Below are 19,110 nucleotides of genomic sequence, written 5' to 3'. Positions count from 1 at the left end.
CGTTCATAACTGAGTATTAGTTTTCATGAAAAAACAACAGCATCAGTTCTTGGATAGTGGCTGCAGAATAAGGTGGTGCAGAGGATGGCGCATTCCAGGCTAAGTGGAAACTTTCAGACCTTGAGTAAGAAGTTTTCCATAATGTAATATAGCAGTACAAGACAGCTCTGTACTGGTCAGGCGATCATACTGTCCAGCCAGTCCTCCAGATCCTCCTCCGTCACTTCCTGTTTGGCTGGCTCCATCCTGGTGGGCGGGGCCGGCTCTTCCTCCGGTGACTCCGTCACTACCTCTGTCACTACCTCCGGCGCAACTGGGAAGAATAAGAGTTCATGTGATGCAAAGTAACTGGATGGGTTTGCATTTTCAAGTACATATATTAGTTTATAGGAATAGTATACTTAGAAAGCGTTAAGAGGATAAGAGAATATGTTATTTGCAAGCTACTTGGAGTATCAACCCACCCTCCTGTAGGAGGTGTTTGTCCGACGTTTCAGTGGGCTGGCCCCCTGTAGCGTCTGGATCAGGCTTGTCCAAGCCCAGCAGGAGGTCCAGTTCTGTGTCCGCGTCGTCCGCAGACGACAGATTGGCCGAGGCGCGGGTCACCTGGGGTGGAGAGGCGATCGGCAGACTCCCGGCCAAGGAAAGTCTGGGGCTCGGGTCGGGGTCTTTCGCGGCCGGGATGGGAGGAGTGAACACGACGGGGTCCTGCTTGGGTGGAACCGATGCAGCGGGCAACTCTAGAGGTGTTGACACCTGAAAGAAACAAACACATTTTTTATAGATGGCGTGACATAGGAGCTTGCATCTCAACATTTAATTTGTGGTTCTTTAAAAAGTATATAATTCAGTCAATCTGCTCTCGTCTAATACATTTTAATAAAACAAATTCACTTGTATATTGATCATGCACTGTGAACTCTGAATGCCCAGACACGTCAGACCACGTATTGGTTGATGGAGTGAACGAGAAAATCAAGAAATTAGAAAAATTATGGAGGGCACGAAAAAAAGAGTGAAATGATGGGGAGAGTGGGAAATTGAGAGAAAGAGGTCGAGAAAAGATGGAGAGAACGAGAAAAGAGAAAGAGTGAGAACCAAACCCGTAAACCTAATACTGAAATGTAATTGAGTGTGGGCTGTCATAAGTCCTCCTTGTGACCAGAGGCCTCCTCGTGCCAGGGGACTCACCTGGACCAGCTCTGCTTCCAGCTGGAGTCTCTGGTGGAGGGGCAGAGCCTGGAGGCACTGCGCCAGAGCCACCAGGTCCAACCGCACCGCAGACATCTGAAAACACCCGTTACTACAGCCGTTATCTCTATTATTCAGCATCACCATTATAAGTCAAAGTCAGCTTTATTGTTTTTATTACTAGGGGTGCACGATAATTATCGGGCCGATAACCACCCTTCACTTTGACCGGCAGTGGGGTCTGCATATAGGTCGGAATAGCCTATGGTCGGAATGAAGCGGCCGCCGATGATTATTTGACAGGCAGGGTATTTTATTCTTAGTTTCACTAACGTTACAATACACGTTTGCACAGACACAACCGGACTCGTTCGTTACTTCACTAAACTGACACACGCTACCGCTCGCTCTCCTCGCTCGTGCACACACACACACACACACACACACACACACACACACACACACACAACTCTTGTAACACTTATTATTGACAACAGTTAGCTGAACATAATAGGGCCTCGGCCTTCCACTCCCTGTTTTCTCAGTTAAACACCGATACTACATTTGTCCCAGTGTTTGTTAGATGTGAAATGAAGCAAAAGAAGACGCTCTCTTCCTCCGGTAACGCAGTCATTCGCGACGCCTTTCTTATTTGTCGTTTCTTCTATGTCTGTAACTCATGCTCCAATCTTTCATCGATTGATGCGGATGTTGTGGATGCAACGGAATATATGATGCATCGCTGCAGCAACATTTAAGATGATCGCGATGAGTTCTGACCATTCTGCGTTCAGACCAAAACACACCTGAGTGACAGGGGCCGTACTGTGAACCTCGACTCTACGTCATATCCCGCCCCTTGCATGCCAGCCCCCCGTTGATTCTACTGATGTCTGCGCGACAATGTCATGATCTTAGGTCATGCAAACCCATAGTGATTCTGCGGTGAAATGGTTACATGGTGGTTTGTAGGTATTCACAGTTTCACAGAAATTCATCCATCAGCATATTTCTCTTTGCTCTGCATTCAGCGTGTGAATGCTCCTCTCAACAATGGTGCACTGGAACCTCTCATGCGTGTGAGTGACGGATCGATGCCTCCAAGCAAAGCGGACTTACTGAAACACGTAAAGTAAGTAAAACACACAAAAAAAAAACCAGTGTATGGATTTACCTGACTGGAGGCCACGGAGTCTATCTCCCAGTCCTTTTCTTCGGTAAACCTGAATTGAGTGAACGAGTCCCCTGTGGGGAGACAAAAGGACATACCATTGTTCACCTGCATGTGAACGCTTGCGTTTGTTTTGCCTTTGCGTGGGATTCAAAGCAGTTCAAATTGTCAAGGCGTTTTATTTGTCATATGCACAGTATAACACAGGGTGATGCTGAACAGTGAGGTTCCTTGTGGCGTGGCAAGCAACAAATACGTAGAAGGCATACAGTATGTTTCCTGGTGGTTAAGGACAAAGGAAGATTATGAGTTGAACAGAAGAATTTAACATTTTTTGTCGGTATAATATATATTACATTAAATTGGATGTGTGGTGGCAGGTGCGCTCAATGGCAATCCTCCCCGTCAGTTACATTGATGTGGGGCCTTTAAGTGTTTGAAATCTCTGAAGATTGGTCACTCTGGGTGGTACAGTGAGCGGGACTGCGGTTGATAGGTCTCTTTGAGATAAATAGGTTGAGCTCCTGGCTCAAGCTCTTGCCTCAAAGACCCCCCCCCCCCCCCCTCCCACTGTGTGGTCCCCAATTAGCTGGGGGCCTTTTAGCTCGGCTCAAGACCCTGCCCCGCCTCGCGGTAATGACTTGAGGACGATAAAGGGAATGACAAAGACAGCGCTCGCTGCTCAGTGCATCCCACACGGGCTGGATGCAGCCTACTCCCGGCCTGCCGAGGTTACAAGACAATGGCCGTGTGTGTGTGTGTTGCCAACTGCACTAGTGTAGCCTTGTCAAACAGGCACAATGTAGGTGGTTCGATTACATTGTAGGTGGTTCGCACCGGCCGTGAGTGGCGCCCGACAATGGAGAAGCCGCCACTGACAATGGCCCGTTTGCCGCATGCAGCTGGGCCAGAGTGTGTGTGTGTGTGTGTGTGTGTGTGTGTGTGTGTGTGTGTGTGTGTGTGTGTGTGTGTGTGTGTGTGTGTGTGTGTGTGTGTGTGTGTGTGTGTGTGTGTGTGTGTGTGGTGAGGGCCAGTGCGTGCGTGCGTGCGTGCGTGCGTGAGTGTGTGTGTGAGTGCATGTGCGCGTGCGTGCGTCAAACAAATCGTCGCGGCGTCAGTCAGCCACAGCCGCAGCCGCTGTGCTTTGTGACCGACGGCTTTGACACAGACAGCAGGATACCTGCGCACACAACCAGGTTAGATGAAAGAAACACTTTGTTTTGCAGCGGGGGCGGCGGGAGGCGGGGCGGTGATGAGCTGGGCTGGGCGGAGCTCCACGTGGCAACACAAACAAAAGAAACAAACACTAAAAAAGGACCAATGGGGGAGGGGGGGGGTTTGATGTGGGGTACGGTGCGAGGGGGGGCATGCCAGGTGCACAAGGTGGGCACAAGGAAAGGCGGACACGTTCTTCCCGCCATCGTGTATCTCTTTGACAAACGTAACAATAAATCAGACAGTAAGAGATCTAGCCTCATGTCACAAAATGGATACTTCTTCTAGTGTCTGGAGTCCTGCATTCTTTATTCCACGAGGGGGGGGGACAGCAGGGAGAGAATGCTCCTCTTTTGGTGAGAGACCTTGTATGTGGTTCATGTTGGGTCAGGGGTCAGGAACATAGGGCTCCAGGGCCACATTGCTCTGTCACCGTCTGCATGAGGCTTACCATTCAGGCTGAGAACAGAGTCCATTATCAAATAGGAACACATCGAAAAGCTACATCCTCATTGGATGGTTACATATCGCCGGTAAAATACCAACATCTTTAAAAATAAATATCATCATTTACCATCCGATTACACAATGAAATGCCACAAAAGAGAATAAGACTATTGTCTTATCGGTAGTATGTATAATGAAGTTATGTACTAGTATTATATTATATATTATACTTCTGAAGTACATATTCTTTTCAGCCTAAATCGTCATCACTGTAATTGTCGACCCTCAAACAGGTCGACAATGGCTCTGTTAAGAACCACCTCAAGTGTCGGACAGTTGCATTCATTTCCATGCCAACCAGAAAGGTCCCTGACCCCTGGTTGAGGCCAGAAAAAAACACACGTCTTGCGTCTCTCGCCTCTCTCCACGGATGGCTCTCGACTGGGCTTTGATGTATTGGGGGGGGAAGTGGGCAGCGCATCAGTGCACTCTCTTCAAACGCACCGTGCCCTGCTCTCTCTCTGTTAACCCGTCCCCTGGACTGGCTGGTAGACCCGGGCCGTCCAACAGGGGGGGGGGGGGGGGGGTTTGGGAGGACTTGATGCAATGGTCTGTGTGGATGGAAGGTTTGGCTTTGCGGCTACTTGTTTCAGGAGAATCGATCACGGGGTGATTTTGGAAGGTGAATGTCATGAGCCATTTGGTAGGGGAACGTGTGTTTCTTGATCTCGCTCTAGCCCCCACCCCCCTTCTCCCCTCTCCGAGTTCTGCTCTCTGTGAGAGCTGTCTTCAACACTGGGCCAGTGGCCAGGTGTAAAAGACAAGACAAGGGGACAACTGAAAAGATGGGACATCTGGTTGTTAACCAGTAAGTAATAAGTAATAAGTAATAAGATGGGGAAAAGGATTTCAGTACAATCAACAAAGATAGTAACAAAATAATTATATATGTATATATATATAAATGTTTAGTGTCAAATGTATATATGAAATAATATATATTGCTTAACGAAGACATTTCCTGAATTTGCACCTCATTGTGCCTCTCAAAATTTGTCCTGTCACATACCTAACGTGACATATATAAACACATTTCTTATGGAAATCTGTGTCGAGTCAAATGGAGTTTCCTGGAAAATATGCAGACCTAGAAAATAACAACCAAAAGCAAAGTGACAAACCGAATAAAACCGAATGGAACCAGTCTACCCAGTAAGTATGGCCCGGAGTGTTTAAAACCACTGGCCAGCATCAGAGGAAACAAAGTCTGGAAGTGAACAAGCGTCACGCTCACAAGCACCATGCTGTCAAGAGCTGGGTTGTCTGTCTCTTATTGTCTGCCAGTAAGACAGTTCAGTTGTGCATCTAAGGAAAGCTGCTTGTGTATTAAGTGGAATCTAGTTAAAAACCTTAGGGTGGATGCATCAATCTGCTCCAAGTAGGGAAGCGCTGCACAGACTCTTAAAACCCAACTTGAGATGAAGGCGTACTGCGCTACAGTCACACACACACACACACACACACACACACACACACACACACACACACACACACACACACACACACACACACACACACACACACACACACACACACACACACACACACACACACACACACACAGTGTAGATGGTGGAGAACTTGCTGGGACCAATGCCAGCACTAGCCTACACACTGCCATACAGCCCCAATATGGTCAGGTGGTCCTTCTAGCCACCAGAACTAACACTTCGTATCACATCCACGGCAAGCATTGATGCCGGTACATTGCTGTGTTTGTTTTGGTAAATATAGCTCAGCCGGGGTTCTTACATTACGTATACAGTCATAAAATCAGGATTAAAGCAGAGATGAACATGAGGTATACTTCTGTTTCCATCATTTGCCACAACTTATAATAAATATATATATATATATATATATATATATATATATATATATATATATATATATATATATATATAATGTTATTGTATTTTTGGCCGAGAGAGAGAGAGAGAGAGAGAGAGGGCCAAGTAGGGGGCAACAGCGTGAGCTATGTTTGACAGCTTCTGGGCGGTGCTGAAGGGAATAGCACTTTCCCATACTTAGCCTGTTGAGCAGTGGGCTGCAGCTCCACAGACTGCTTAGCTTCTCCCAACACCCGCGCCGTGAGATGTTTAGATCTCCGTTTATATCATCACTCATTTCTCCATTTCATCACCCCCCGCCCAAACATCTACTTCCTGAACTCGAGGAGATAGCAAACACTCCAGTTGCAGTTGGACTCAATCAGAAAGTATAGCCTTCACACTGATTGAAGATGTATAGTAAGAACAGGTTTTTCCAAAATCCTGCTCATACTTCTTTGTTTTCTGATGTTTGTATTTGTACATATATACTGTATGTATATTGTGTGGACAGGGAATCATTTTCATAATGTATACAGTATTCAAAATAAAAACGACACGACTGAAACAATGTCCCAACTCGTTAATACTCTGGTAATATCAGTGGCCATGAAAAGTGCGCTGTCAACATCGTAACTCACACGCTTGGCCCGGGGTCTAGCCACAGCACACAGCGGTTATAAAGTCCTGGTTTCAAGAAAGCCTCATTTTTCTTCATATGTTAAACATGGGGACAAGGCTCCACAGCAATTGGCAAAGTTAAATATAGTTCCATACATTGGCGATAATGATCAGTGCACCACTAGGGACTGAGAGGAAACGCTTCCAAGTATTTTATTTTTGAGATCTACAAAGCTTTTCTCCTAATCACAGTAGGCAGCAATACTGCCCTTCAGAATACACCCTCCCCCTTCTGATGTTTCCTAGGGTTGTCACGCCTTTTAACCAAGCCAATTAGCCCCGCACTCGGACGACTTAAACTCACAATGCCGTCGATAAATCACTGTCCTTGCTAATTGCAATTAAAATCCAGAGCAAACCAGGCGAGACAATTAAGAGGAGCTTAGCTGTTGATGTTAACGCTTCACGCGATTGGGTGAGGCCGTGTTGACGCCGCAGTCACTTCAGGACAATTTCAATTCTCCAGCGGCATTCGCTGCTTCCAGTTTCTTTAATCTTCCATCGCTGCTATTCACCGCCCCGCAGTTCTCCAAGTGGAAGACCAAGGACACGATGCTCGTCCACGGCCAAATCCAGAAAAGATTAGCCAACAATAGGAAGGGAATATGATTCAACCAATTGTATGTAACCAATATATAAAATATTTCATGGTGGAAACTGATGAAGGGCAAATAATACGTTAAGACTTAAAACAGTTCATCATGCATTTTTTTTCATTTTCTTTTTATAAACTAAGTGGTTCCACTACACAGGAAAGGAGGGAAACACAATTAGTCTGTTAGGCATTAGTTATGCCTTCTTCAAATTTTCTTTCGAAATTGTCCTGCATGTAGGCCTATGTGATTGTTGTCCTGTATGTATGTGATTGTTGTCCTGCTTCTATGTAATTGTTGTTCACAGCGAATGCACTTTACAGCCCAAGAGAAATTTCTCCTTTCGGGACAATAAAGTTTATCTTATCTTATCATTAGACAGCGGAATTGTTGGGGCAACAAAGTCTGACAACACCTACAACGCACGTCATGGAAACCAATGCAAAGTGACACTACACCACATCCTTTACAATACAAAATCTATCTTTTAACTGTAACGTGTTCAAAGATAGATGCCTTTGTCCTGCATGACCCTGAACTAAATGACAGTAGCAGAAGTTGTCCAGTGTGGAACTGTTGATTACAATCCCCCAAATGATCTTTTAAGCAAAAGGATCTTAGCAAAAATGAGATTTAGCAGACTAGATGGACAATAGTGCCTCACTTGCCGCCGATGATGAGGGCACATCACTCCTCATCACCACAGCCCAGACCAACGTCTCTTAGCAACAGCTGCACAGATCATCTTTTTCATGGATGCATACTACTCCGTCCCTCTCCGTCTTAATATGGGCGCTACATCTTGCTTGCACAGCCTTACATACACCCCCCACCCCTCCCCCCCCCGAGGGCTAACCAGGAGGCTGATCAGGAGAGAGAGTGAGTGTGTGCCTCAGGATCAGCTGCCACCTCGCAGCACGGTCCCCATGGCTAACGAGATTGACCATCAGACTGGGAGCATGGAGACATCCGTCTCTCTCATTAGCGAATGGCGGCTAGGGAGTCATAGCCGCAAGCTAACCGGCTCAATAAACGCTGGAGCTACTGTAGCATTAATCAGTGTTTGGTGAAAAGTAAATAGCTCAGATTGACCATTTTGATGCCATTAGCACTACTCTCCCTCTTGTCAGATAGATACGCAAATATTGACGTTGACAACTTTATAGGGAATCATTTAAGTCCATCACCTTGCAATAATTACATGGTCACTCTAAAGCAATCACTGAACTAAAGTGGACATTGGACCAACGTTTACCACTGCATATATTCTGGCAGAACACCAAGAGAACTCGCCAACCCTGAAGATATTTCCCGTCTCTGCTGAATATTATTTCATATTTGAATTGCCATCCTCTGGTCCCCTGGGCAAACTATCACTGAGACATGTTCAAAATAAATAATTGAAATGTCCTCTGGGAACATATTTCAATGTCTCATATAAAACATGGAAGTCGATTGGAAATTGCCCAATTGAACGAGCCTGTTGTACGAGGGCAGATCAAATGGGAGCATTCAGCGGGCTCTTCAATAGCCAGCAGAACGGGAAGAGGACGATTAGGAATCATTTGGAATACATTCACAAATGTTTGCTTCTATGTTCCTGTTTTAATGGGATCTCACGTAGGGAGATTAAAAGTGTTCCCTCCTTCCCATGTGTGGCTTTTTTTTACTGAAATAACCCCATTAACAAACCATCCCTCAATTAATTCAGATTAAGATAGATGCAGTACTTCTCAGTGAATACTTCATCAGTATTCCCAGTATAAATCCCCTCATGTTTGTATTGTTTTCACTGTATGTCACCATCCATAGGCTGACGTATCTCCCTGGGATTTTGTGTGCCCTCATTGACAAAGAGGCACAGACCGAATGGAGCTTCTCTGCTTCCATAAAGGTTGAGGATGTCTCCTGTGTAAGGGGTCACATTTGTATTACCATGGCAAACAAAGGTCCCCCGAAATGGGTTTGGGATTTCCGAACTTTCGTGTCGGATCAATACGAATATATGAATGAACTCTTTATATTAGCATCAACATTTTGTTCATTTGTTGAGCTTGATAGACACTACATTCAGAACGAGTATGGTCATACCCGTGTTTGTACCATTATTATGCGTGTCTAGACTGAGGATAATGCCAATGCAAAACAGTCAAGGGATGGGCACACAAAACCACCTTTAACCAAACACCCTCCCGATTACTTAAGTTGGTCCCCAGACAAATCTCCTCTGTTACTTCATCCTCAATCTTTATCCACAGGTTTTTGGAGACTATCAATGTGAATTGGACCACATCAACAGGTTTGTCTTTTTATTCAGCCAAAGGAAGGATTCATTATTTATGACAAATAGCAGGAGTGAATTGGCCCCGCACCGGTGGACTAAACTTAATTGGTGCATGCCAATGATCCTCATGTGCCAAGGTGGTAAGCGGCTTCGCTGGGCCTTCTTAAAACAGCCTGTTTACTTATTTAATCAAACTAAAATAACTAATAAGCCGCTAGGGTTGACTGCCACTGCAACATTTACAAACTGAAGTGACAATCCCAACATGCTTTGTAAACCCAGGGACCTGCTGCAGAGCTTAATGGGTAATAATAATAATAATTGTTATTATTACTAAAGGCACTGCTATTGTTGTTCACCACCAGACAAGTGATGGAGAGTGGGCGGTTTGATGCACGCAACACAATTATCTTAGATCAACCTCCGCTGTAATTGGCTTGGCATTTTGTTTGTTAGAAATTTTGTTGTGTGACGTGTTGAGATTCTGAACAAAAACCTGCTTCTTATGCAAATACTAATATTTAAATGAGAACATAAGTAGTATTAATAGACGTTACAAACAATTATGTAAAGAAAAGGTTTATGAGGGACAAAGCACAAATCCACAAAAAAGTCTATCTAAAATCTGTATTCATTATTTATACTTCTGGCAGTGGATTCACACCTTCCTTAGCCCTGATGAAAAATAAATAAAAAATGATAACATAGCATCTGGTTTTATATTAACTTGACTCAATGCCATCACAAAAATGTTGGCTACATTCCATCACATTTTACCCCTCACAAACCGACGATACAGGCTATTCTTGTCAGAGCAAACACGCAGTGACACATGGAATCAGTCCCATCTGTGGACAGTGACAGAACCAGAGAGTCCAGAGCCCCTGAGGTGAGGACAAGATATCAACAGCCCTGAAGACGGCTCTGGTTCCAGGTGGCTCACTGTCCTCGGAAAAAATTATCAATGGCCCTGGCTGTGTGGCTCTGCAGACACGTCCACCCAACAGCAGTTGTCCTTGTGTTTACAGCGCCCCGTTTGCATAGATCAACGCAATGGAAATGTGACAGGGGGCTTGTCCCTACGCTTCTCTTGCCTCCCTCTGTCTGGCTCAAGGCAATAAAGCCCTTAGGATTACACAGCCATGTATTCAAAATAATACAACCAAATTAAAAGCGTAATCTGTACTAATTTCCCCATGTCGATGAACCCAGCTCATCAACAGGAGCCACGTTTGCAAAGATTTCTGCTAACGTTTTGGTGTCAGCAGGTGTGGGTGGAAGCCTTTAGTGTACCCTACCTACAGCTGGGGGGAGGGGGGGGGGGGGGGGGGTTTGCATGCCTCATTATGCAACATTCCCACAGGGGAACGTTAATGGCTCATATCCTCTCTATTGCATACTCCCTGATAATCAACCGCGACTCTTGGGCCCCCAGGCTGGGATATGACGCAAGTAGAACTCGACACAGCCACAACATATAAACAGCGCCATTTTTTTTTTAAAACAAGCAGAGCAGACGGAGACAAGCAGACGATGGAGAACGGGAAGAAGATGGAGCAGGCCAGAAGGAAGACCGCCACCGACACGTGGGCTGACCGGGAGGTCGAGGCGATGGCCGTGGACTGACAAAAAGTGTCGCAGAACTAATTACATCACATTTTAACTCTGTTGGGTCGCCGCTACAAAGGTGCCTGTATGGGAACGGACGCAGAGGGGAACTAAGTGAGTGGGCGTAGTCAAAACACTGAGCCGCTTTCCCAGAAGTCCCTAGGTCGGAACGTGCCTATAGTTGTCACAGTTGTCACAGTAGGAGCTACCAGGTCCCTAAATAATTACAGATTTCAGCTTAATTGCCGTGAGATCATCTTTTTTAATCGTTGCTGACAAAGTCACGCATGTAAACACTTTTAGATAAAAAAAGATTATAATAATTATGCACAGAAGTGGGACAACCTGGATGATGCGTGGTGATGGCATTATTCCACCTAGCGCTGAGATGCACTGCGGCGGCAGCGGGCAGCGTGGGGGCGCACCATGTGACACCATTAGTCTCATTGTGTCAGTCCCGTTCACCAGGCAGTGACCCCTGACCGAGGCAGACGGGGCCCGGCGCTCCGCTGTCGCCCCGTGCTCCTGGTGAACACCTGCGCTGGACACACCATTTTCACCCTTTGATGTGAAAAATAAACCACCTGAAGTCAACTTGTAACCTGTACAAAAATACACATCCGTACGTTTAAGTACGGCGAGTCAAGAAGAAAGAAGGAGGGAGAGCGGCGGGGAATAAAATACAAGAAAATAAAATACACAATTCTCCTTCGCAATTCTTACGATTTGTTTTGTTGATTTACAAAAAAAGAACGACAGTAGGCAGGCAATGTCCCACACTACAAAGCCAGAACTTAAAGCATACAAAAATAAATGTACCGCCACGCCTGGAATCCAACCGGTGGATGCGGCGTCTGCTGCCAGGAGAGTGGGCCGTTCTGCTTGAAGCTTTATCTGCACCGGGCAGCCGGCAGCGGTGAATAGGGTGTGTGTAAACGATGCTGTTCAAACACTCTACAAGTCACTAGTGATGGCCACTGCCGTGGAGAGGCAGATGGGATAAACTAAATTGTTATTCATTAGGGAGAGGAGGGAGGCTGTCCAGTGATCACACACACTGGTAGCTTGCATGTGTGTGTGCGTGCGTGTGGATCACCTCTGATCGGCCACCTTGCTAGCCTGTGCACACATGGACATGCACGTGTGTGTATGGTCACATATTAACTGGCCACACGTGTGTGTGTGTGTGTGTGTGTGTGTGTGTGTGTGTGTGTGTGTGTGTGTGTGTGTGTGTGTGTGTGTGTGTGTGTGTGTGTGTGTGTGTGTGTGTGTGTGTTATCCTAATGTGAACAAACAGCCATCCCTACCTCAGCCCCACATCCACAGCCTCTTTTCCACTTCAACCTCCTACCCCTCCACCCCCCCCTCTCTCTCTCTCCCACATCTAAGCCCTCCCTCCTCTCTCACTTGTGTCCACGACGGCCCCTGATGCTGCATGACGTGCGTCTCCCTCCTGGCTGTCCATATAGCATATCACAGTCTGCTGCTCTATCAAACAGAAGCCCAGAGACTGTGACAGTACTGCACGCCACTGAGCAGGGTGCTGATAGCCTCCTCTAACCTGCTCCAGCAGCAAGCAAGGGCTGCAAACTCGTGAAACTACACTGGGAGAAACTGATCTGGAAGGACCTGGCCACAACTTGGGCATAGAGGGTGGACATCTTCTGCCCAACAACAACAAGTCGCCACTTGTCTTGTTCTTCACCTGAACCCAAGACGTGGCTGATGCAGTGTGCAGGGTTGAAGACGTAGAATGGGAGAAGATATTTTTCACAGCGGATTGAAAAACCCTAAAAACCAAATGTCCTCCGTGTGGATGGGAGTTTGGGCACCGATGGAAGAGGACTGCTGTTGGAGGTCTTGTGTAGGTGTACACTTGTGGAGTTGAACGCCGGTGAGCATCGCACCAGAGAGCGAGAGAGAGAGCAGGACGGAGAGAGCAGGAGAGGAGGGGCTTCACAGCCGTGTAGTCAAAGGCAAGACATCCCCACAATTCCAACAGTAGTTTACTTGGTGGGCATTTAGCCCTCTGTATGCCGAGTGCAATCATGACAAGATCTGTTTCTCTCAGTTGCTCCTGAATGAGTTGAGCTCACAGAAGACAAGAGGGTAAGGATAACCACTAAGAGAGAAAGAGACAGAGAGACAGAGAGAGAGACTAGCACTGAGCATAAGGGACTGGAGAGACGGTGGGAGCTCTGCTCTCCAGTACAGAACTGGTGGACTTGAGCGGACGATAGCGGAACCCCCTTTTTAAAACCGTGCGAACTAAAAGGTTTTTTTAAGAGCTGGAAGATATGCTCAAGTCCGCAGCACTGGACCTCTTGGAGGGAGGGTGAGTAAGTTTGTTCTTATCAATACTATATTATTAGATCCCTTTCGTCACTTTTGATTATGAAATAAATCTCTAAATATCATCTTATGTAGCAGCAGCTCACTTCTCTAAAATAAGAACAAAACCATTGTATTGCATCGTTGATTATAAAATGAAATTAATAATGACATGTAGTTATGCATGTGGGGGTGGACTGAGTGGACTCATTGGGGAGATAATTGAAACCATGGGGATGAGCGATCAAAGAAGGCGGGTGGCAGCTCGGAGGGACAGGAATTTCCACGAGAAGTGCGACAAGTGTGCCTGAGATCAGATCAATTTGCCCTATAGTCACCAGAATCACCACTTTATTGGACATAGTGCAAGACACAAGCTACTGCAGTGGCTTCAATCACTAAAGCTAAAAGAAGAAAAAAAAAACTGAAACAAATACCACAAAAGAACAATTACTCATCCTCACCAATAACGGCACTCCTCATGCCACTGCTGTGGCTCTCGGTCTCTGTCAGTCACTCCTGCCGGCTAATCAAGTATCCATAACAACACTGGAACAAAGAAATTAATGCCCTTGATTGAGACTATTCATCTTGGTTAGGGGAGGGGGGTGGGGGTAGAAGAAAAGAAAAGCAGTCCTGTGTTTGTCAATCTGGTTAGGTGAATCACTGATTCCTTAATGCGATTTCCTTTGGTCTCATGATGATGGAGCCCTGATAGGTGCCCATTAGGACAGGCAGGGGGGGGGGGGGGGGGCACAGGTCCGGCTGAAGGGGTGGAGGATTGATCCCTGTGTTAATGTGTACAGAGAGATGAAGGCCTTAGGACTTAAATAACTGCCCACTACGCACGCACACACATACACACACAAGGTTACGAAACGGGGAAATTGCAGCGTGTGCGTTACCCCTGGCAACTGGACAATCAATCCCCCCCCCCCCCCACCCCCCCCACCCACCCCTAGCCAACCCCACCTCTTGGACATGAAGACGCATCAGGACAACACCTGCTGTCAGGGAAACGATCCAGGTTTACGAACAGAATGGCAATTCATTTGTGGGAGGCAGTAATTGATTTAACACGTTAAATGAAAGCTACATTCACATTTTTCTTTATACTTTTTTTGGAAGATTTATTCTTGCATTTATTTTTTCATGCCTCATTATAGAGTGAGAGATAAAGAAAGGTATGGGAGATAGAGGGGAGGACAAGGGACAGCAAAGGACCGCGGGCGGGAATCGAACCTGGGTCGATGCGATCAGGGCTGAGCCTTAATGGTACGCGCTCTACCCGGAGAGCCACCCTCACATTTTTCTTTGAATAAAATTACCTAAAATACCCCAAGGACAAATACATATGTTTCTAATATATAACTGATATGTGAAGAAATTTTTTTTGTGAGCCCTCAACTATTTCTTGCCACAAAAGTGGGAATGTTTGGTAGGCTCAGAAGCGCCAAGCGCATTCAGAGCAAGGTCGAGGCAGTCACAGGGTGCAGTGGTCCTTTGCCTTGAAAGCCTTATCTCAACAAAGCTACATCTGGAATCACCTCCACAGATAAAGGGCGGGAGCACCTGATGACATGTGAACAATAGTCACATCGTCTGCTGCCATCAAAAGCAAAATGTGTTCCGTCGTCAAAACCACACGGGGATCATAATGGGCCGACAAGGTGAGGTCATTAAAGGGCAGGCTGACGGAAACACAGCCGTCCTGGTAGTATGCAGTGATGGACCAAATGGCAAATGCCCCACATTCCCCCAAAACAACACACACACACACACACACACACACACACACACACACACACACACACACACACACACACACACACACACACACACACACACACACACACACACACACACACACACACACACTTCGGGGTGTTGGGTTGCTTCGCTCGAGGGCTAGCAGAGGCTGTGTACCAGCAACCCTGGAGTTGCAGTGTCAGCTACTGAAATGGCCTGCTCTCTTGCTAATGGAAATATTAACCTTGGGCATTTCAAGAGTTTCTGCTGTGGATCAAAGTCATTTAAACCCCTCTCCTCTTTGATTATCATTGGTTCAATGGTCCTATTCAAACTCTCCATTCTATCAACTTGTTGTAGATTGTTGTTGTTTTCTTAAACAAAGAGAGAGCAACTTTGTGTTTCCATCCCCACCATCAGTATTATGATAAACAACACAATGGCCTTACTACTACTACGAAGGAGACAAGATTAAATGAGTTATCAGTATTATGATAACCAACACATTGGCCTTACTACTACTACGAAGGAGACAAGATTAAATGAGTTATCAGTATTATGATAAACAACACATTGGCCTTACTACTACTACTACTAATTCAACAATTCCCCTGTGCCCTTTACAAACCACGACAAAAAACAACAACCGTTAGAAATGATTTGCTCTGCACGGCCCTCTTGAGATGGCCATGCCTTCTATTTTGTGGCCGAGCAGGTGTGACTAATCCGACAATGTGGGCAAAACAGTGGCACAGAGAAAAGAAGCACGGGAGCCAAACTACTCAACACTGCACCCGTCCTACCTGAATTATTAGAAAGCTGAGACCTAGAGGAGGAGGTACTGCTGTGGGGGGGGGGCATGACAGAACAGACCAACGAGTGTGTGTAACCACACACACTAGTGATCAACATTGGGTTTAAATAAAAACATATCTTAACCGCAGGAACCTGCTTGTCAGAGATTCCAATGCAGCTTTGGGCCAGCTAACCGCACGGTGTGACCGACCAGGCAATCTGGTGATTAATGTGTCTGCAACCACACCTCTTCATTCACACATTACGTGTTGCTTTAGACATCCGCCGCCGAAAACATATGGCGGAATTGTTGAGAAAAGCTTCGCCATTGGCTAGATCACCGGTGAATCCTGCAGCTTTACGTAATTGTTATCTGAATGTTAGATAACAGAGAGCTGCAATGCTCCTGTACGCAGGCTCTTCAGCGTTAGGTAACAGAGTGAAGCAATAACAATGCTGTCAAAGTGTCAGAGAGGGCATGTAGAGCTCCATCTCCATCAGGGCAGCACCACACATAATGTTGGGTTTTTACAGCGGCACTAATGCAGAAGAGAGAGGGTTGAAATGCAGGAAATGTTTGAGTGTGGTGGAGTACAGAACTTGACCTGCTGACTGGCAGAACCTCTTCACCATCATCAGCAAGTAGAGTGCCCAGAAATAGATAATAGAAATAGAAATAGATAACATAAGTGTGGTATTTTCTGATCCATATTCTGATCAATGTATCTATACAGTATATCCAAATATATAAATTGTGTTGTGTTGCTATTCATGAACAAACAAAATAAATGGAATAATACAATTGTAAAAGTTATACAATTTGCCATTTGGCAGGAGCAGAAGTGACTTACAATAAGTCCAGCAACAGGTCATTAAGGAGCAGGGAGGCGTAAGCCATCTAGCTCAAGGAAGGGATGCTGCAGGTCTAAGGGATCACAGAACCCAAAATCGTTGGGTCCAACATCCTTCCACTTCCACTATATTGGCCCTGCTATGCAATACAATTGTTGCAAAATCCATGCAAATCCAATTTTTTTTACCTATACCAACACTTAAGATGCAAATGTAAGTAAACAACAGTAAACTAGCTATTAGGATGGAGAAAAAAAGATAATAAAACAAACAGGTTGTAAAGGTCTGGCACTTATCATATTACCTTTGCTTACAGTGGCTACATTGAACCAGTTATGTTGAATTCAACATAACTGGTTCAGCATGTGTTTATATATCAGTATTTTGCATTCATACAAAATAGCGATATATAAACACATGCTGATACCTGAAAGCAGTGGCAGGACATACATACAAAAGAGCTGGAGATTTTTGCCCTACCAGTTACACTTAACTAGTTGGTTCAAGTGTAACGTTTGTCTCCTTATCTTCATCTCATGAAACAAATAGCAGCAGAGGAGTAGTGCACAATTATAAAAAATATGGTTCCTTTCATTCTATGTTCCTATAACAGTCTAGTGAATGTGTTTCATCCAGCTCCAAGAGACATGTGTGTGCAAGTCTAACCGAGCTGATCAAATTAATGTATATGCAACGTTTGTAAAGTGATGCAATCTTAAGAAGTTTGCTTTATTTTTAGCAGCATCATTTTGGTTCACCAGAAATATATATATGTATATATATGTTTATATTTATGTTTTCTTTCAATGCATGAATAATGTAGGGATTGGTAGCAATGTCAATAACCAGCATTTCTTTCTTTCAGTAATTGAGGGTTTACAAAGTTGTGTCTACCTCCCTTGCAAAGGTCAATTGTGAGTGAATCATATTGCAACCAGAAAGAGCAATTGCCATAGAATGTGCTAACCAGTGCTGGCTCTATCATGCCCAAGATAACCTTTAGTACCAAGATCCTATTAAAGTTTAACACTAGGTGGTAGGGATGGGTCAGAATAGTCGATTATTCAATTATTCGTTCCTGAGGGTCAAAGCCGATTTTTAACATTTGGACTGTTAACGTTTTTTATTATTATTAATCATGTACAGAAAAACAATATACACAATACACAAGCACAAGCATAAATATTAATATATATATATATATATATATGCACAACACAAACACTGATCAATGTTAAAGTTTTTTTTTTGCGTTTAAGATATTAAGTGATTTCTGCCTTTGTGAATGTCGGCACACATCGAATAATCGATTATTTGCTCACCGATTATTCAACCATGAAAAATTTGAGTTATTCACATCCCTAATAGGTGGCAAATATGAGCCATTACATTTCAGACCTTACCTGCAGATTCCAGCAGGACGTGATAGTCTGTTCCCCTCACAGCGGGGGTGTCGTCGGCGGGCGCCTCCCGTTCAGACTCCAGGTAGCGGTCCCAGTTAGACTCCAGCTTTCTCCTGGAGAACACCACCTTTTCACCCTCATCCCAGTCCAATGTTTGCCCATTCGCTTCATTTTGGTCCTGACGGAACAGAGCACAATATCGAATAAAGAGAGTATATTGAGATTTATTTTCTGTCAAAATGTGGTTCTAGACAATGATATCTGTGCAAGAGTGTTCAAACTAAATTCTAATAAAGCACTTGTAGAAAGTGTCTCCAATGTAAATATCCTATTCCCATTAATTCATCTCATGATATTTTATTTAAAATAAATCCAATACAGAGCATCAATAATTCTTCCATGTTTGTCATGGTTTTGTATTTTATTTTATTCGTCCAATTGAAGTTTGAAGCACTTTGTTCAAGTTGACAGATAACAATTTTCATCTCACCAACTCGCTTCACGCTGACAAAATGGTCACGTTAAAGCACATTCAACTAATGTGACTATCGGATGAATATAGTATTGTACACACTTCAAGTAAGCACTTGATAATGATGGGTTGTGCCACAAAACGTCCACAGAAAGAGCCCACTACTCACGCGGTGAGGGAAGCTCGCTGCTCCGGCGTTTCCACCTCGTCCACGGCCACGATAGTGGTCCCTTTTCCCTCGGCCTCTGTGATGAGCGTTACCTCCTCTCCCTCGGCCCCTGTGTTCACCACCTGCGTTGTCGTTGTCATGTCCACCACCACCTCTCTTCCAACTGCCCCCTCTCACTCTGTGCCTTTCCTCCATCGCTGCCAGACGTATTACACAGTTATCAACAAGTTCGAAATGGTGTCACGTTGAAAAATATCCCA

At 45.1% G+C, this 19,110-nt stretch overlaps 1 protein-coding gene across 1 annotated transcript; it reads right to left on the bottom strand.

Moving 5' to 3' along the window:
- Positions 1-18: 18 nt before the first annotated feature.
- Positions 19-19,045, bottom strand: aven (apoptosis, caspase activation inhibitor; the record flags this gene model as incomplete). The annotated part of the gene is made up of 6 exons (XM_084483903.1): positions 19-313; positions 465-756; positions 1,192-1,287; positions 2,366-2,436; positions 18,210-18,387; positions 18,851-19,045. The coding sequence occupies 6 exons, from the start codon at positions 19,043-19,045 to the stop codon at positions 177-179; spliced, it is 969 nt and encodes a 322-aa protein (XP_084340029.1). The 3' UTR covers positions 19-176.
- Between the last annotated feature and the right edge of the window lie 65 nt (positions 19,046-19,110).

Source organism: Micromesistius poutassou (assembly GCF_964030765.1).
Source record: "Micromesistius poutassou genome assembly, chromosome: 19".
NCBI classification, from domain to species: domain Eukaryota; kingdom Metazoa; phylum Chordata; class Actinopteri; order Gadiformes; family Gadidae; genus Micromesistius; species Micromesistius poutassou.
This window is presented reverse-complemented; position numbering and strand designations above follow the sequence as displayed.